The sequence below is a fragment of the Pteropus alecto genome, unplaced genomic scaffold, assembly GCF_000325575.1.
Source record: "Pteropus alecto unplaced genomic scaffold, ASM32557v1 scaffold42, whole genome shotgun sequence".
NCBI lineage: Eukaryota > Metazoa > Chordata > Mammalia > Chiroptera > Pteropodidae > Pteropus > Pteropus alecto.
The window spans coordinates 12,165,568-12,185,183 of record NW_006434825.1 but is presented as its reverse complement, the minus strand read 5'-3'; the positions used below and the strand labels follow the sequence as shown (position 1 = coordinate 12,185,183).

The window sequence follows — 19,616 nt, the reverse complement described above, 5'->3', positions numbered from 1 at the left end:
CCCCCAGAACAGTGCACAGATCAGCTTGTCCCGCCTTCAAATTCCACTAAATCCACAGGCTGGGAGAGCAAACAGGGCATACAGGGGCCAACCTCAGAGTAAGAGAGGTCACGGAGGTCCTACAAGGAAGGGGCAGGTAGGGAAGGAAAAAGCCAGCCATGTTAGTGGCCCGGCCCCCTTTAACCTCATGATAACCCACACCATTGTATCATAAATGACAAGAGAGGCTCAATGAGCCTGATTCTAATGCCAGAGTTTCATCCAGGTCAGCCTGAACCCCAAGCGCAAGCCGAGTGTGCAGTAATGTAGCAGGGGTGTGGGGGCAAGGCTGGGGTCTCCACTTCTAGGACAGAGAAGTTGCCCTCCCTTGGGGGCACTGTGTAGCCCCCCACACTGACCCCAGGGCTCGGGAATGACCATGAGGACCGGAGGGCATCTGGGACTCCAGACCAGCTCTGGTGACCATGGTGTAGGGGCCGAGGGCACCCCGAGCAACCCTGGAAGCCACACACCAGGATTCATAAGGGATAAACCAAGGGGTCACTGTTGCCTTCAAAAAGGAACCCAAAAGAGCAACCCCGGGGGGCGGGTCAGTGGTGACAGCTCAGCACGCATGGCCTTCGAGGGACCTGTCAGCTCCACTGGATACCCATGGTGGACTTTGCCCAGCCAAGGTGCCAGGCCCAGGGCACAAAGGTGAGGAAGGTGTTCCTCGCTGGAGGCAGAGCCTGGACTGGGCCTCCCACAATGTCCCACCTGACCAAGGGGTGCAGGAAAGAGAAAGGGCCCAGACGGGGCGCAGGCTAGGCACCTATGAGCCCGCATCCTGCCCTGCCACCCCTGCGAGGACTCTGGGAGTCACTGAGAAGTTGCCAGCCTCCAGTGTTTAACTCTCGCTCTCCTCTTTCATGGGAAAAGTGTGCATCAGACTAATTAATGTGTTGTTGTTTGTTTACCCTCCCTTCATTTCACTGAGACAAAATAATTAACCACAGAGCTTTAGAAACCAGCCCCATTGGTGGCAATCCCTTTTGTGTCAACTGCATCAGCAGCTCCTGTACGCAGACGTAGGGACTGCAGGCAGAAGCCGGGCAGGTGAGCAGTACCTGGAGGCTCCTGGCCACGGCACTGCTGAAAGGGGCCAGGGAGGGGCTCTGGGCAGTGGAATCCAGGGCAGCAGAGAAGGGCTAGGATGGTAGGCAGGAAGGGCTGGTACACTTGGATCTGCCACATCTTGGAGGACCACTGTGGTAGCTACCGCTCCCTGTTAGCCCCCTGAATGGGGACCAAAATCATTTCTATGACCAGAGCAGGGGAGGCAGAAAAATCGGGCCTGGCCACTCACCACCGCTGCAGGTAGGGCTGGGGAGAGAACGTGACCAGAAGGGTTTCTGGGGCCACAGCAGAAGTGAGGAGGACAGAGTGCAGCTGAGTAGGGAGACCCCCCTCCAGTGCTGTCCCAAGTAACAGCAGATTTCAACCCTAATCGACCAGGGTTGGGGACAAGCCATGCAGGAGAACAGACAATTAGAGACTTTCTCTCAGGAAGACTTTCACGAAGCAAAGCACGTTCACTGTGATGCACAGGGAGCTCCGGCATCCCGAGGAGCACGGGCCAGCTGTGCTTGGAGGGCAGCCTAGTGTGGACAGAGCAGACCCTCCCCTCCCACATTCTTTCTTCAGAACTGTCCTCATAACCACGGCTCAGCCAAGCCTGAGCCCTGACACAATGTGACAGTGCCCCTCAGGGCCGATAAGCCCACCCGCACCACCTTCGCAGACTCACCCTTGAGGCAGCAGGGCCTCTATTCTCATCAGTCATTTCTTCACTTGTTCTTTCCCTCCACAAACTCATGGGGCCCACGGTCTGGGACTAATGGAGTCCCAGCCCAGTTGTGGGCCCCAGATACGAAACAGCTTCGGCTTCTGGCAGGATGACAGTACAGTGTGGAGAGGGCTTGCGGGGGTCACAAGCATTCTTAGTGGATGGCAACTCGGCTGGGCCCTGGCAGGTAAGGAAGAGACGAGGTGGGAAAGGGCTTTCAGGCAGAGTGCCCCACAGGTGCAAAGGCCTGGAGGTCGGACAGCAGCACGTGCCTGAGGTGCTGGGGGCCCTTCCTGCCAGAGGGGCCCAGTGGGGGCTGGGTAAGGAACACAAAGGGCCCCTAGACAGAGACTGGGAGACTGGCCTTTGTCCCCCAAGACAATGGGACAGCCAAAGGGGACATATAATCAGACTGTTTAGGAAGCTCCTTCTGACCACTGTGCAGACTGCGGGTTTGTGGCCCATGAGTGAGGACAGGAGGACAGTGCTAGGGTGGGTGGGTCAGGCGCTCAAGTGAAGATGGTGTTAGCTGGGCTGGGCTGGTGACCTCAGGCCACAAAGAAGGAGGAGGAGCTGAGGGAGACTTGGGAGGGGCCTGCTCCATGATATTGGGGTAATGTCCAAGTGTCTCCAGGAATCTGGCCTGGACCCCTACCCCGGGCGTCTCGCTCACCCCACACACAGGGACTGGACCTGCAGGCTCCTCCTCTGGGCCCAGTTGGTCCGGGCAGCCGTGTCCTTTCCTGTTATTCTTACTCCAGCCAGTCTGAAGCCAGCAGGCTCCATGCCAAGACATGTGCCCAAGTGTGTACACACTGTGTGCCACGGCAGCCAAATCCATTAGCCCGTGTGGGAGAGCAAGTGGGCTGTCGCCCCCACTCCAGATTAAGCTCAAATGAAATTGTTGGGATTTTCAAAAAAGAACAAATGAGTACATCAGATGGTAGGCATGGGAGGACTCTGGACAGCCACCAGCCTTTCTAAGCACTCAGCCACGAGCACTGAGCCACCAAGGTGACATAGCTCTGCTGTAGGATTAAACAAGCTCGTGCGCACAGAGGTCAGCAGGCTTGCAATAAGTCATCCTATTTTAGCCACTGTCATAAAATAATCTTGGGGCTCCAGGCCAATAGTCTGGCCTGATTTCACAGGGCTCCTGAAGCAGCTGACCCCAAGGTCAAGGTTCAGACACCCCCTACCCAGGACTTGGGCTGGGTATGGCAGAGATAGTGATGGTCACTGACTGGGTCTAGGACTCCAGGGAAGGATGTTGGGGGAAGGGACACTATGGTGGCCCTCTGGCCTCACCAGGTCCTTGACAGTGAGCCTCATTGTTCACACCTGAGTGAGGGGCCCTGCCCCAAGCAGATTAGAACCCTAGGCAGAGCCACCACCACTGCTCTCGGACAGAGGTCATGTACTTACCAGATTTAATGGTGGCCAGAGCAGAGCTATCTGCAAAGGGGCCGTTTCCCTGGGCTCTTGGTCTGAGGGCTGTGGTCTGAGCGGACTCATCTGCTCCTCGGAACTATAACCTTCCGGTGTTTGCCTCAAGGTGATTTCCCCTGAAGAAAGTAAAACCTTTATGAAACACATTCTCCAGAACCAGACACAGCCACCGGCTTAGGTTCATCTTTAGACATTAAGCTCTGGTTTGGGGATGAGTCCTCCTCCCACACCACATCAGCCCTGGACAGGATGGCCACGGAGTGTGCTTAGGTGACTGACGTGTGTCACAGAAACTCCCCCTTCTTACACCGTTGGCCTGAAGGCAGCACAGACCAACCTCCACTGACTCCCCCATTTCCTGAGCTGCTGCTGGTGCAGCCTCTTCTTTCAAGAAGCCCCAAACCAGCTGGGGAGGTAGCCTCATCCCATAAGCTTTTATGATCTAGAACTGCAGAGACCAGGCCACACACAAGAGGGACAGGAACTCCCAGTGGAGACACCTAAGCCACCTGGCAAGGGAGTGGGTAGTGCAAAACGGCCTCTCTGGAAAAGTGATTTCTAAGCTAAATCCTAGAAGAAAAGGGTTGAGCTAGGTGAGGGGCAGAGAGTGGAAAACAGCAGGGCATGGACAGGAAACCACAGCCCAGCGAGTGGGAGATGGGGCTGCAGGCACAGGCAGGGCTGGCAGGGTTGAGGTGTCTGTGACACAGATGAGACAGAGAGTCCCTTCAGCCACTGTGTGGAGGATGGCCTGACAGGAGGTGAAGTGGGTAAAGCAAGATGCCATCCTGGACCAGCCTGAAGCTCCAGGGGGGCTTTGGTGGGTAGGAAGGACTGATGGGACATGGGGACCGAGGGAGGGGAGAGTCCAGATGACACCCAGGTCCCTGCTGAGGTGACCAGGGAGGCAGGAAGAAGGGAGGGTGTGGGACCAAGACAGATGGCAACATGGACACAGACACGCACACCCCACCCCATGGTACCAGGGCAGAAGCTGGCCTGGGTCTGCGAGACTGAGCAGGAAATGACTCCCTTAGCTGATCTGGTCATGAAAACTCCGGATCATGCTCCCAAAAGCTTCGCCGTAGCATGATCACTGTGGGTCCTGGGGGCTGGGCAAGCACTCTAGACTCTTGTCTTTATAGAGTCTACAATAAATGCACCTAGAGGCCTCTCCTGGGTGGGGCCTTGGGGCCTATTCTGAGTCAGGGACCAGGGCGGACTCACTCCAGCAACTGCAGGCCTTGGCAGGGCCCTGGCACTGCATCTTCAGGGCTTAGGTGAGAAGCTTGGGCCAGACCTTCCAAGCCCCAGAGAGCTTCTCCCAAAGTCTCAGGGACCATCAAATTCCCCTGTAATTGGGTAACTGATCATTCTGGAAGTTGAGGCCCAGGCTGTGCCTAGATCAATAGGTGATTTTTGCCAGGGATCAGCGGAGGTGGAACTGCAGAGGTGGTCTGATGCTACAGGCTGGGGTACAGTGAGAGCCTGGTTGTGGGGGGCCTTCATCTCAAGGGTCCTGACACCCACACTGCCTTCCACCCCAGGTCTCTCTGGCCCCTTTCTTATGTGGTTTGTTCCCTCTCCATTCTGGCCTAGTGGGCACTCAGTGATAGGGAGGCGGCTGTGTCTGCGGCTCCTCTCAGGCTCACCCCGGGCTCCTGATGGGCTTCCAGCTGCTCCAGGCCAGTGTCAGACCCAGGCATTTTCAAGGATCCCCAGCCTGCCTCCTCAGCACCCACAAATCTGTGCTCTTCTGAAATCCTGGGCCAGATTTCAAGCAATTAGGTTACAAGATCAAGATGGTCAGCTACAAGCAGTCACGGCACCAAGCTGCTTACTCTAAGAGAACCAAACACACACAGGCTAACAGAGTGTGCTAGGAAGCAGGGACAGAGTGAACAGGGACAACAGCCCCAGCATCCAATCTGCTCCTCTAAAGATGAATAAAAGCCCCCTTACCTTCTCTCTTGCAGGTTCTTCTGCAGGCCTCGGTGGCCCAGCATGGCCCACTGCGGTGAACCATGACTGGCTGGCCAACACTCACCACTGACCATCCAGAGTCGCATCTCACCAGGAGGTGACCCCTCCGCCAGCTGCCCCCCACTCAACCGCCCCACCCAGGAAAGTGCCCGGGCTGCCACGGACACCATGTAGTAGGGCCGGCTGCGGCGCCCCGTGAGCTGCGATGGTTTTGTACACAACCCCCTTTCCCAGTAGCTGTCTGTCCGCCCTGCACACTGTGTCCTGGGCCCTCATCTTCCCATGCTACTGGCTGCTGGACCGGCTCTTGGCCTTGTTCATCCCTGACCCCTGCCAGAAATACCAGCTGCTCTGCATCGTGCTCTTCACGCCCATCTACCTGGGCTTCCTGGTCACCTCACTGCCCTTCGCGTTTCTCGGGTTCCTCCTCTGGTTCCCCCTGCAGTCTGCCCGCAGGCCGTACGTCTACTCCCGGCTGGAGGACAAGGGCCCAGCTGGCGGGGCAGCCCTGCTGAGTGAATGGAAGGGTACAGGTCCTGGCAAAAGCTTCTGCTTTGCCACTGCCAACGTCTGCCTCCTCCCCGACTCACTGGCCAGGCTCAACAATGTTTTTAACACCCAAGCACGGGCCAAAGAGATTGGGCAGAGAATCCGCAATGGGGCCAGTCGGCCCCAGATCAAAATCTACATCGATTCGCCCACCAATACCTCCATCAGCGCAGCCAGCTTCAGCAGCCTGGTGTCACCACAGGGCAGCGATGGCATGGCCCGGGCCATCCCTGGCAGCATTAAGAGGACGGCCTCTGTGGAATACAAGGGCAATGGTGGGCGTCACCCCAGTGATGAGGCAGCCAATGGCCCAGCCTCCAGTGACCCAGCTGACTGCAGTAGCCTTGAGCATGCCTGCATCGTGCGCATCAGTGGCGATGAGGGGGGCCGGCTCCCTGAAGCTGACGACCCTGCCACTGGGGGCCAGGCCAGGAATGGGGCTGGCGGGGGCCCACGGGGCCAGACACCCAACCACAGTCAGCGGGATGGGGACTCAGGGAGCCTGGGCAGCCCCTCTGCCTCCAGGGAGTCCCTGGTGAAGGCGAAAGCTGGGTTGGATGGCAGCAGTGGGGACCCAGGCGCCACCTACAGCAAGGCCCCGCACAAGGCCTCGGTGGTGAAGAAGGCAGCGGCACGCAAGAGGCGGCACCCAGATGAGGCCTTTGACCATGAGATCTCAGCTTTCTTCCCTGCCAACCTGGACTTCCTGTGTCTGCAGGAGGTGTTCGACAAGCGGGCGGCCACCAAGTTGAAAGACCAGCTGCACGGCTACTTCGAGTACATCCTGTACGATGTCGGGGTCTACGGCTGCCAAGGCTGCTACGGCTGCCAAAGCTGTTGCTGCTGCTGCCAAGGCCGCTGCAGCTTCAAGTGTCTCAACAGCGGCCTCTTCTTTGCCAGCCGCTACCCCATCATGGATGTGGCCTATCACTGTTACACCAACGGGAAGGGCACCGACAGCCTGGCTTCTAAGGGAGCGCTGTTTCTCAAGGTAGGAAGCCTGGGCCCCACCTGAGGGCCCACACTGGCCTGTCCCGGAGCCACAGGGGAGGTGAGATGCAACCTGGGGGTCCTCCCTCTCTGGGTGGGATGGGGGCAGACGAAACCTTTCACGGAGCCAAACCAGAAGGCCCCTAGCTCACGGACAAGGGAAACAGAAATGCAGGGACAAGAGCCAAGGTTCTAGGATCAGACAGACCTTGCTGGGTGATCATAGGCAAGTTTCCCAGATCTCTGAGCCACCATTTCACCATCTGTAAAGTGAGGGCAACACGGAGACTACTCACAGGGTAGAAATGAGCCTGAGCAGCGAGGCCTGGGACGTCTCCTGCAGCTGATGGTGAAGGCGGCTGGGTGACGATGGCACGGTGGTGATGAGCGGGAGGAGGATGCCGAGGCTGGCTGTCTGTAACACGGCAGACATTCACAAGAGGGAAGACCAATAAAAACCAATGATTGCAGGTCCCGGGCCCATTACCACGCCTGCTCGCTTAGCCACCATCCTCGCTGACCAGGACGCCCTCTCGCTCCTAGCTGTCACGCAGCTGCCATGCCAGGCACTCTGCCCACCAGCCCAAGGCTTTGCTTCCATAGTCACTAATTAAAGTGAATCATAATTATTTCTGCTAATTTGGATGCAATTGGAGAAGTTTTTAGACCATGGTAATTTGGTCATTATGCATTATCTTCTACTGAGCCTGACACGCTCAAGAGTCGACTTTTTGTTCTCTATCCAAAAGCCGCTCTTGGTGCTTCCAGAGTTTTCTGAAGCATCGTTTGGCCAGCTGATACAGAACAGGACTTTCTGCCCCTGGGGGCAGCACCTGCTGTGGGTGTGAGTTCTGTCCATATTTCCCTCAAGACTTCTCAGTTCCCCCTTAAAGGGAGTCCATGTAGTGGGGGTGGGGGCACTTAGCGTGGCTAATGCTGAAGCCCAGAGTGGGGAGGCTCTCGGCTCCAGGCGCAGACTGTGCTCAGCCTGCCCCAAAAAGTGCCGCATGCCAGCCAGGTACCCGCCGGGAGTAAGGGTGCAGGCTGATTATCTGCGTGGAGCCTGCTGGAGCCAGGGCCTGCACCCCAGGGCCCGGGTTCCCACACTGGGTGCTCAATGGCTCTTGTGTAGCTCAGCAGACTCGCATTTGGAGTCCCCGCCTCTCCATTCACAGCTCGAGATGCTGAAATTGAGGGCTCTCCTCTTACAGGAGAACTAACCTCCCCATTTGGCATATGTTCACCAATGTTTTGTCCCGCAGATATATTTTCATCTCCGCAGCCGGACTGACTTTCTGGGGAAGGAGAAGACATGTTTTCAGACTCAGGGGAAGTGGGGAGCACACCGTCTCCCCGCCACCTACTGTACTACAGATGGCTAGAAGACCAAGGACCCCCTCAACCCTGCCCCCAACCCACGCACCCCCTCCTCGCTCCTTCCTTGATCTAACACCTGACCTACCATGCCCACCACACAGTCTCCTTGAGACAGCTCCTCCACTGTGGGCTTTCCTCCCCGGCTCTGGCCCGTCCTTCCAGGTTCCTGGTCACCTGCCCATCCTGTAAAGGCCGAGATTCTCTCATCTCCTGGGTCTAAATCTGGTCTGCAGATAGTTTAATTTGGTCCAGACCATTAAAATTTTTCTCATGTTGGCCAACATTTAAAAATCAAGATATTTCACATAAAACCCAGTTTGCAAATTCTCTCCCCAGCTTGGCAGATCTGGCAGCATGGGGCCTGCTGCATTCTGCTCAGCTCCCAGCCCAAGCTGAGGGCTGGCAATCCCCACAGCAGGGTGACCCCAAGTGGTCACCACCACTGGTCCCACATATCTGCCACAGAGAAATGACTCCACAGGCTCCATTTCCACACTTGCTGAGGGGTCTCAGGTTCATCCCAGCCCAGATCACTGCTCTCTGCCCTCAGCTGTGTCTTGCTGCCCCCTGGACACAGTCCCATTCACTCCTGAACAGAACTTATCATCCTCTCTGGTCCTGCCCCTTCCCAGGTTCCACCATCCCTCAGCTAGAAGGGCCCACCTTGACCCCTCTCTGTGCCCTAAACCCATCCAATCCATCCAGGCTCCTCATTTCACTTCCCGCGTCTCCAGCTGCACTATCACAGCCACTGTTCCTCTACATCCAACCGTGTTTTTCGCTGTCCTCCGCCTTCCAACCCATCCTCTTCCCCTCCCAGGTCTAACTCCTATCGCCCTCTTGCTGCTGCCTCGGAGAAAAGCTTAGCCTTCCCTGGGCCCCTCCACCCTCACCCAGGCTCTGCTCCAGCTGCACCATACCCCAAAGGCCTCCGTGCACCCGGCTCCCCTCATCTTGGTCCCGCCCCGGCTTGGCCTCACCATCTCTGTAGAGCTTTCCTCAGCAGCTGTCCAAACAAGCCAGCTTTTCCTTTGTGGGTTCCTCAGCTCTTGTCCCCAGGTGTCTTGTCACCTGTCCCTCCCGTCAGATGGACCTTGAAAGTAGAGCTAGTTGTGTCCAGCACACAGCAGACCTAGCTCATCTCTGTTGGCAACAGTGGGCCTGTTCCCCTGCATGGAGGAGGGAAGCGAATGGGGTTTCAGGAGACAGGCTGGCCAAGGAAGGGTCCAGGGCTGGAAAGATGCACGTGGAAGCCAGTGCTCCATCCTTGGCAGCCCTGCCCTTCCAGTTTACGCTATGGCACTTCCAGTCCTTGAGGAAAATGTGCTTTTCCTGCTACTGTGATGGCCTGAGAAGGAAAGGACTGGAATTGACTTTGCCTCATGTATGACAGAGGCTGACTCTGGGTCCCTTTCTATTGACAGTCTTTGCCCACCTGGACTAAGAGGCACAACCTCTCAGTGTGATTGTTTGTTTTTGCAAGAGAAACACAAGCCTCTGCAGCTCCCAAGGACTCGAGCCAGGAATCAATAAGTCCCAGCACATAATCAAGTGGATCTCAGCGAGCTTACAGGCTGACTGAGGGGGGAAGTAGGTGAGGGGCTGAGACACCAGGTGGAAGGGCTGAGAGGCAGGGTGGCCTTGACTTGTGTCCCCTCTGGGTGGGTCCTCCTCAGCAGCAGTGCGAGTGGTACCTCTCTTCACCTGTCCCCTGTCCCTGTCCAGAACTCAGCACAGGCAGGTGACACTACATGCTGAGAGAGTGAGGGACTGAAGCTCTAAGACCATCAAAGTGGCAGTCAGTGAAAAGTCTGGCTTAGTCTCTTGGAACTCAGAGAGCAGCACAGAGCTAGGTGAGGAGCTGGGAGGGGCCAGCAAACATCTAACTTGAACCAACCTCCGCCATCAGACTCATGACCCTAGCCGATTGCAGTATAATTTTAGTATAATCCACAGTTGCTGTAAGGCTCTAGCAAGACAGTGTCCCTGAAGCACTAAGCAGGAGAGCTCACACCAGGAGTATTATTAAGGAAGGAACAGGGGCATTAATTGCCTGAGGAACACAGGGGCAAGAGCGCCATCATGTGGCATTGGGGGCATTGTAGCTTTAAAACTGTTGTGTTTTTGCAACAAGGTGCACCCGTGGAATGTGATTTCCAGAGCTGTTCCAGCAGCAGGGGCAGTATTAGACAGAAGTTTGGGTCTGGAATATGGGCAAGAAGTGAATGGTGAACATAAGTTTAAAAACAGCCCCAAATCCAGGACACTATAGCCCATTTTCAAGTAATCAGACATGCATCCCCTCAGGTACCAGGAAAAGAGATGTGCAACCATCCAGGAAAGGGGATAAGAAGCTGCAGAAAGCTAAGAGTGTCTAATGACATGAAAGCCAAATGGCGGAGGATAATGCCAACCCAACTGCAGCAGCAGAAAGATTGAAGCCTCCAGAGGCTCTGCAATGCCACCCTGCTGCTGCACGACCCACAGACCTGGCCTCTACGGTCACCTTCCTTGGAGAGTTCCCAGGGTCCAGGGTCTCGTTATCACAGAAAATTCATTAGCAACTTGGGGAACTGAGCTGAGGCTCAGGCTACAGGAAAGCCCAGAGAAGAAAAGGACAAAGAGCCAACCAGAGGTCCCTAGGGAAAGGAGCCCAGAGATTGTCCAGGGAGCATGCCCAGGAGGGACTGTCCTGTCTTGGCCTGGGAGAGATGGCAGGCTAGGCGGTCATCCCTCACCACTCTATCCACAGCCCTGACAAGGCTTGCATTAGGCCTTTTCAAGTTATCCATGATGTACAATTGAGATGCTTGTCTTCATTACACTGATCTGTGGAGACAACCTGACAGGGTCACCTGTGGCTGGGCAGAGAGTTGGGGAGGTACCCTAAGCCCCACTCCACCCCCTGCATACTCTGTCTCCAGTGAAGGGGGTGAGCAGGAGGCAGAGACTGAAGTCTGGGGAGCGTGGAGCATGAAGAGGCTGCTGTGGAGGAAGGACTGGGTTTGGGATAAAGACTGTGGGGTACCCAGGGCCAGGCCATGACACAGGTGCCACAGAACCACAACCACAGTTGTTATCTTAGATCAGAGGACTAACAGGGACCGCAGGAAAAAAGCAGATGATGTGACTTATGAAGTCAGAGGGGCAGAGACTGGGGAGAGAGAGCAGACGCCTCTTAGTGAAGAGAAAGGGCGATGAGCTTTGTGGCTTGGCCAAGTCCTCAGTGGAACCTGACTTAGACTTCAGAGGTACAGGCTCTGGGTTGTGATCAAGTCTAGGGTGTGACAGGGAACTGCAGAGCTGTTACACTGGTCACCAAGGGATGGCAGGGGTTTGGCGAGGAAATCTGTGATGATTTCTGGATGTCCTCTTATAATGAATTGCTGGGTGGCATCATGCATGCTTTAGGCTGAAATTTCTTTATACATCTTCTTCCTGCACTGAACCAGAAGCTCCTAGAAGCAGGACATGTGCTGTTCCTATCTGGGCCCGAGTCTAGCCAGGAGCTGACAGAGCTGGGCTTGTGAGGGTCTGACCTGGTGGGGAGTGGGCATTGCCAGTGTCCCTTTGCACTCAGAACACAGGCTTCGTCACCAACACCTCACCTCCTACCCCACAGGTACAGGTGGGGAGCACACTTCAAGACCAAAGAATTGTCGGGTACATCACCTGCACACACCTGCACGCCCTGGAAGGTAGGGTCCAGCGGCCCAAGCTTTTCTGGGGCTGGGGAATCTTCCGTCAGTGGGCTGGGATCCGCCAGGGCCCAGCTGGGGTCCAGTGGCAGCTTCACCGTCACGCTTCTGTGGTTCCGCCCCACAGATGACAGCGCCGTTCGGTGTGGGCAGCTGGACATGCTTCAGGACTGGCTGGCTGATTTCCGAAAATCTACCTCCTCGTCCAGCACAGCCAACCCCGAGGAGCTGGTGGCATTTGACATCGTCTGTGGAGATTTGAATTTTGACAACTGCTCCTCTGGTAAGGCAGGGCTCCTGCCTGTGCAGGTTGGCTACCGGGGGAGAGAGGGAGACTTCAGTCACAGCTGGCAAGACAAGTTAGGCAGCTCGGAGAACTTCCTGCTTCTTGTGAGCACGTGGGTGGGATATCAGCAGACTATGATTTCTTTGCCCCCTAGAAATTCCAGAATGAGAAGCGCCCACGCTCTGCCTAGAAAGCTTAGAGACCTCCTTGCTGGAAACAAAAAGATGCCCTAAAAATGAACCTCTGACAGGGAAGGCTTGGAGCCTCTGAGAGTAAGGGCAAGTCAGATAATACCACTTACCAAGTCTTTATTTAGCTGCTGCTTTGTACCAGGCACAATTCTAATGGTCGTTCATGGGCCAACAGTGTCATTTAAGTCTTATGACCCTGAGAGTGGGCACTGTATTTATCCACATGGTAGGGAAGAGGAAGACCCAGAAAGGTGGAGTAAGTAACCCAAGGTCATACAGCCATAAGTGGTAAACTGGGATTTGAACCCTGCAAATCATGCCTTAAACCATTAGGCTAAAAGGCTAAAAGTTCATCATGGGTGAAGTTTCAAATAACTAATTTAAATAACTGATCTGTGTGAATCAGATGCCCGTGCTCATTCCAGGACCTCCCGGGAGTTTGGGCAGCCCTGAGACTCCCTTGCCCTGAAGAGCTGGGCTCGAGGGAAAACCCCCGGCCCATGGCTCCCGGGCTCCTTCCGCTCTGGCCACAGCCCCAGGAAAAACTGAGGATGGGTGGGCGGCACAGGGTCTGAGAGCTTGGGCCCTAGTCCTCAGAGAAGGCAGGAAACCCGAAGGTCCCAGCTGGAGCACAGGGTGATGTCCTCACCTGGCGGCAGCTGTCTGTGACTGGGGAGGCTTCCCTTGAAAACCGTGGCAGCTCAAGGGTAAGTGCCCCCCATGGAACACGGCTCCTCCACTGCAGCCCTGTGGTCCCCTCATTGACACATGACTGATGCCAGCTCCCAACACTGGGTGCTCTCAGGACCTTCCGGAGTCGGGGTGGGGACCCAGCAATACAGGGAGAGGCTGTTGGGAGGGGTTCTACCCTGTCAGGCCCCACTCAGTGCCCTGTCCTCCTCCCTGGGGTCTCAGAAATGCCCTTTTGGCTTCCTGAGTTGGCAAGACAAACTAGAACCCAGGGCAGGTCACCTCCTTCTCTGAGCCTGGGGTCAGCCCTCACTCAGCCTAGACACCCAGGTCTGTGAAGGGCAGGAGTCCTGGCTGGGGCAGCATCAGCCAGCCCCCGACAGGGTCTGCCATAGGATCTGGGAAGACCTCAAGATTTCTGTCCCCTGAACCCCAAGAAGGACAGTGACTCCTGTCCTCAGATCAAAGGAAAGCTGAACACTAGTGAGGGGGCTTCTCAAGGACACAGAGAACCAGGGACAGATGAACCACAGACAAAGGGAGACCTGATGAGCAGGAACCTGGTGGTGTCTGGACAAGGACCAGAGGGAGCTGGCCCTCCAGGAAATGCCAGACACCTTGAGACCCACAGCATTCCCTCCCTCCCTCCCTGCACAGATGACAAGCTGGAGCAGCAGCACTCCCTGTTTACACGCTACAAGGACCCCTGCCGCCTGGGGCCAGGGGAGGAGAAGCCATGGGCAATTGGTGAGCTGGGGCGGGAGACGGGGCAGCAGGAGGGGAACCAGGGCGAGGGAGGGTCACTGCCAAGTTTCAAGCTCACATGCTAAGACCTGGCACTGCACTAAGGCTGGGATCCCCACAGGCTTCCCAGAGAGACTGCCAAGACCTGTCCCCAAGGCCTAACTGCTGGGGACACCCAGCAGTTGGGTTGGGACACCCAGGCCAGCAGACACCCTCTCCTGCCCCGCCTGCCCCAGGGAGGTGGCCCTCCTCGAGGCTGACTGGGCCCTACCTGCAGTGACCACTCTCTCCCTCATTCCTAGGTACCCTGCTGGACAAGGATGGTCTAAACGATGAGGACGTGAGCACCCCTGACAATCTGCAGAAGTAAGCACCCAGCTCCAGTGGGGCAGGCAGCTCCCAGATCTGGGCTGAGCACCCAGCCCTGACTGTGGGGAGATGGCTGTGTTGTGTGGGGCAGAAGAGAGAACAGAGCTCCATGAGAAAGAAGTCTGTGAGCGCCTCCAGGACGGAAACTGGGGGCGGGTGGAGGCTGTCGGCCCTCTTGCCCCAAGGGCTGGCCTTACTGAGGAGAAGCCCCCAGAAAGGCCTGGGGTCCTGAGGTGGCGTTTTCCACACCAGCACCTGTCCCACCAGGAGCCCAACCCTGCCAGGCACAGGAAAAGGGACCAGAATCTCTCAGGGCAAGGCTGAGCGCTGCTGAGACCTCTGTCAAAGAGCCCTGGGGATGGCGTTTGCTCCAAGGAGCCCAGCAGTTCGTGGCCACCAATTAGGCAAATAAAAATACAAGCAAAGCTAACACAAGCCAGTCATTTTCAAAGTAGAGACAGCTCCATCCCAACCAAACTTCATTTTCGAACCTAATGACACTTCATAAAGGACACATTTGAGAGGCCAGCAGCAGAACCAATTTATAATTCACAGCCCAGGACTGCACAGAGTCAAGGCGATGGCTCCCTGCAGCTAATTTGAGCCAATTAATTAGATTATAGACTAAATTTGAAACATCATCCTATGCCGAGAAAATTATCTTTTTATGAGATGATTAAAAAATGACTATCAGTAACTCTCAGATCACTGATGCTGGAATTAATTATCAAAGGCGAAGGACAGTAATGGATTATATTTCTGAGCTGTACCAATGTTCTGCATGTCTTTAGTGTATTTATCTCAAGGCTGATAAAAACCTTGTAGAAACCTATGTTTGCTAGATGTGCCTCTCGAGGCCCCCTTCCAACTGTCCAGGCATAAGCCAGCCTGGCAGGCCTATGCAGTCTCTCAGTGGTGCTACTCTGCCTGCAACATCGGCCGGGCACCTGCCCTCTGCAACAGAGTCTCCCACAAAGCTTCCTCCCCACTGGTGCTCAGACTTCAGACGAAACATGGCAGGAAGGAGATGGCAGACAGGGAGTCAGAAGTCCCAGATTCGGGGTGTAACACCCCACCTGAGCACACTGCCCTCTCTATAGAACCTTGGCCAACATTTAAGCACCTCAGTTTCTTTCCTCTGAGTAATAGGATGACAGCCATATCCCACATTGTTCTTTTCTTGGCACACCTGGTCCCCAAAGTATCCAGGGGCCCTAGCAATTGTTCTTGTATCAGAAGAAGAAATGGAGGCTCAGAGGTTGGTCGCTTAAAGACAGACTGACACAAGAGTCCAGTCCTGGAATGGGGCCTGGGTGCTCTCCTAGCCACACCCCCGCCCCAGCCCCTGCTTACCTGAAACAAGAGTCATGGGGTCCTGGGGACTTCCAGAAGAGAAGGGTCCTTGAGGTTTACTGCAAAGCCCATTCCCTGAATAGGCTCCTACTGGCTCAGAGCAGAAACCTATTTTGCAGAGGAGGTAATAAGCAGTTCCATCCCTAACTCAGCCAGACCCTGGGCAGCACTGGATCCAAGCTACAGCCGCAGCCAACATCCTAGTTCAGAAAGGGAAAGCGAGTGCTGGCCTGCCCAAGGTGGACATGGGACATTCCTGGACAGATTCCAGAGTGGCCCGGTTCAGTCAGGACTTGCTGCCTTGGACTATTTCCCTCCATCCCAGTGCCTTTTCGGGCCCACGAGGAAGACAGATGTTAAATGCAGGGGTCTGCTCTGACCTGCTTCTCTCACGTGGGGATGAGAACGTGGCTCCAGACTCAGGACCCGGGGCCTGGGGCATGGGCTCACCTCGCCTTCCTGTTGCTTCCCTGTGCAGGGTGTTGGAGAGCGAGGAGGGCCGCAGGGAGTACCTCGCCTTCCCCGCCAGCAAGAGCCCGGGGGCATGCCAGAAGGGACGTAAGGATGTGCTGAAGGGCAACGGCAGGCGCATCGACTACATGCTGTACGCGGAGGAGGGGCTGTGCCTGGACTGGAAGGCCGTGAGTCTGGGGCTGGGTCGGGCTGTAGGTAGGGGAACCTGTGCCTTGCACCCCTCACCAACACTGAGCTCTCCTCTGAAAATGAGACCTGCCACTCCTGGAGACCTTCGGGGTCCTCAGGATCCTTCCAGCCCTCTGCCCTCAGGAAAACCAGGCCAGCCCCGCCTAGAGGCCCCACCCCTGTCCTCCAGGCCCCTCCTCTGCAGGGGGCCCTTTGGGTCTAATCCGGATGCTTCTCTCCCCCACCCCCAACCCCAGGAGGTAGAAGAATTCAGTTTTATCACCCAGCTGTCCGGCCTGACGGACCACCTCCCAGTGGCCATGCGGCTGATGGTGTCTACGGGGGAGGAGGAGGCATAGACCAGCCGAGTCATCACAGCAGCCCGGCCTCTGTTAGCCCTTTGAGCCGCAGCCCGTCCTTGGCCATGTCCCCTCCAGCAGCGGGGCCCAGGAGGAAGGCAGGGGCCCAGGATGAGCTGGAACCAACACTGCCCTGTACCTCTGGGCACTTACCATAGACAGAGGAGTCAGGCAAGCCCGGGGAGGCCCCGGCTGCCCAACCAGTGCCATTCTTTCAAGACGTAATTTTCTACAAAATCTACAGCACAACCTAGTTTGTAACCGTGGGTTAGTATGAGAACCGGGTTTCTGTACTCTTTGTATCTCTTCTCAAGCTTCGTCCAGGGTTCATTATTTTTGTCTGCTGCCATGTTGTCTCGCATGCCTGCCCCCTCGCATGCACGCTGCCCGCATGCCATGTGCCACGCCATAGCCACACAGACCCCTCACTCGGGCCTCACCCAAGGCCAAACTCCAAACACAATCAGAACCAGCCAAAGAAGCATTCCTGGGCACAGGGCCGCCAGCTCGCTGCCTCCGGCAGGGACCGTGAGGGCTGCGTCCAGTCACCGCGAGCCCGGGCTCTTCCCAGGGTCTTGCATTCAAGGGCGATTACATTTTAAAAAGAAAAACAGTAAAATTTAAGAACAGAAACAACCCTTCACTTTAGAGGGTTTGCAAGCCACAAGGGAGAACACTGCTCTTCTTGAGACAGGGTCCCCTGCCGGCACTCCAGGGCCCCAGGGATCCCTAAGTGGACAGCGGAGCCACAGACAGGAAGCCAAGAGGGCACAGCTTTCCTACAGGAAACGGGGTGCGTGGCATGAGGGAGAAAGGGGGCTGCTGGTTTGAGAATAATAGATTTGTAGATTCTTTTCTGTCAAAACCAACACCTCCTCTTTCTGCCAGAATCCGTCTCCCCTCTAGACACCTCTCTGGCTCGGGACCATTTTTTCCCTGGAGACTGTCCCCATCCAGGAGCTGGCGGAGCTCAGGGACTGCCTGCCTGCCTGCCTGCCTCTGGGTGGAGCTGCGGCTGTCCTCCCATACCCATCCTCAAAACTAACCTGCGGGGCCCTGGAGAAGGGGGCAAGATGCCAAAGCGCAGAGAACGGCCTATCCCCTCACTCTCACCAGTGTGCGGGCAGGGGCGGCGAGGCCAGGGCCCACTGCTTTTACAGGGCAAGGAGTGGTACTGGTTGGCATCCAGGCGCTTATACACCTGCTCTGCCACCATGTGACCAGGGCCAGCTGCAGGCACCCAGGCACAGTGTGGCAGAGCCTGCAGGTGAGGCCCGCAGCTCCCCACCCCACGGCAGCACTGCCTCCGCCCACCTGCCTTTTTAAACACACCTGGGGACTCTCCCCACAGTCACGCAGGGAGGGTTGAGTCTGTTTCCTGACAACCCCCACTGGTCTCCCCTCCTCGCAGCGCATTGACCTGTGCCCACCTCAGAGCCAGCTTTGCCCAGCAAGGCTGGGGAGCATACCAGGACCCTGCTGGTGCCGGTGCGCTGACACTGTGCCTTGTCACCCACTGAGCTGCAAGAGGGACCAAGAGGGGGCCAAGCAGCCAGCCAGAGGCCAGGGCCTGTGCTGGGAGAGGACACTCCTGAGAGCCATACCCACAATGGCACTGGTTTGTCTGAACGTACCTGGCCGGGGTAGCGGCAAAGCTGAGGGCTTCATGCCAGGAGTACTTCCCTGGCCAGGCCCCCAGCCCCACACCCTGGGTCCAGAGCCAGGAGGGGCTACTCACCACTGAGGGCACCATCCCGCCTGGGCTCTGCTGTGTTGCTCCTCCTAGGGCCTGGCCTTCAAGGCCTTAGCTAGGCTCCATGGGGTGAGAGGGCCCCTCATGCCCAGGAAAAGCCAGGAATCTCTGTTCACAAAGGCAGGGCCCACCTGGGCAGGCACGAGGCCTAGATGGCCATGGCTGAGCCCAGGACCTCAGGCTGCAGATCGGCCATGTGTCCAGAAGACAGCAGAGAGGCCAGGGATCCTGAAGGAGACAAACTCCACGTAGCTTCCAGCCCTCCAAGGGGTTGCCTCCCTCCCAGGGCAGCTGGGTGGGGGCTGAGGCGCAGGAGCACGTGCTTCTCTCCCTACTCACAGGGCAGCCTTAGGCAAGTCATACCTCCCTGTGCCTCGGTCACTTCCTGTCCTAACAAGGTCGCCTCTGCCCAGCCTGGCCCTGGTACTGACTCCCAGCTCCCCTTGCACCTCCCTCTGGTGCAGCCTCAGCGCTGAGGCCACTATTGTCCAACCACACGTTTCATAAAGCCTGTGGACTCCTGGGGCCATGCACAAGCCAGACTTTTCCATTTTAATTTTTAAAAAGCAAAGACAAGAAGCAATGGCAGGATCTCAGATTCTGTGGTGTTTGGCCTGGGAGGGACGGACACAGGAATCACCTACATCCCTAACCAATGTCCCGTACCTGCCCCAGGCCCAGCTTTCTCCAGAGAAGCCAGGAGGTAGGGTCAGAAGGAAACGGTCATTTTCATTTGTCCAAACCACCTTGAGTTTTAAGTATGAATATTAACCTTGATGCTTTTTAACTATTGTATTAACTTGCTGAGATTTAGAAATACTGTTTTAAAAAAGAAAAAAAAAAACTTTTTTAATTTCTGGTTTTTTTTTTTTTTTTATGTATTATATCCTCATGGGACATTAGGGGTTTTATATGGTAAGCACACCTGTTTTGGTAAAAATATTATCAAACATATATCAAGACAATTCTTCCCTAGAAGAAAAACAATCTTTCACCTGATAAAATATTTTAAAAAGAGAGGTGTTTTTCTCCTTTACTGGTGCTGAAAGGAAGGATGGATCACGAGGAGAAAATAAAACTGTGAGGCTCAAGGCTGGTGTTCTCCACTTATTTAAGTGACAAGCTGGGGCCAGGCCTAATTCCAACTCCAAGCCCAGGGCTGGGCAGCTAGGTGGGGCAGTGGGGAAACCGCTGTGGGGGGCCTGCCTCCCACGACAGGACAAGCACAGCCTGAGTCTAACGTAAACAGCCCAAAAACCTGGCCACCTTGGTTTTCTTGCCCAGTGTACCATCATCCCCTCTGGAACTGGGGGTAAACAGCAAAAGGTACTTTGAGCAGGGCAGAGGGGCGAAGCAAG

General features: G+C 56.0%; 1 protein-coding gene and 1 long non-coding RNA gene across 5 annotated transcripts in view; one reads left to right on the top strand and one right to left on the bottom strand.

Annotated features, from left to right (window-relative positions):
* The window catches only part of LOC112478152, a 12,631-nt gene extending 632 nt beyond the window's left edge, over nucleotides 1-11,999 (bottom strand). The window contains exons 1-9 of the long non-coding RNA XR_003045717.1: nucleotides 11,856-11,999; nucleotides 9,154-9,342; nucleotides 8,259-8,356; nucleotides 8,018-8,091; nucleotides 7,093-7,211; nucleotides 5,966-6,060; nucleotides 4,927-5,038; nucleotides 3,251-3,390; nucleotides 1,787-2,005 (exon numbers count right to left, since the gene is read on the bottom strand). This is a non-coding gene — a long non-coding RNA (uncharacterized LOC112478152). The remainder of the gene's footprint in view (nucleotides 1-1,786; nucleotides 2,006-3,250; nucleotides 3,391-4,926; nucleotides 5,039-5,965; nucleotides 6,061-7,092; nucleotides 7,212-8,017; nucleotides 8,092-8,258; nucleotides 8,357-9,153; nucleotides 9,343-11,855) is intronic.
* Nucleotides 1-19,110, top strand: part of SMPD3 (sphingomyelin phosphodiesterase 3) — a 29,654-nt gene extending 10,544 nt beyond the window's left edge. Inside the window, exons 1-8 of one of the 4 annotated variants that reach the window (XM_006909800.2) lie at nucleotides 5,389-6,621; nucleotides 6,661-6,797; nucleotides 11,796-11,871; nucleotides 11,999-12,154; nucleotides 13,696-13,785; nucleotides 14,085-14,148; nucleotides 16,034-16,145; nucleotides 16,404-19,110. In XM_006909800.2, coding sequence (XP_006909862.1) covers nucleotides 5,463-6,621; nucleotides 6,661-6,797; nucleotides 11,796-11,871; nucleotides 11,999-12,154; nucleotides 13,696-13,785; nucleotides 14,085-14,148; nucleotides 16,034-16,145; nucleotides 16,404-16,505 — 1,896 coding nt within the window. In that variant the 5' untranslated portion in view covers nucleotides 5,389-5,462 and the 3' untranslated portion in view covers nucleotides 16,506-19,110. Of the gene's footprint in view, nucleotides 1-5,250; nucleotides 6,798-11,795; nucleotides 11,872-11,998; nucleotides 12,155-13,695; nucleotides 13,786-14,084; nucleotides 14,149-15,982 lie in introns of those variants that run through there. The other 3 variants (XM_025045291.1, XM_006909799.2, XM_006909797.2) reach the window with 3 other exon arrangements.
* The last annotated feature ends 506 nt before the right edge of the window (nucleotides 19,111-19,616 follow it).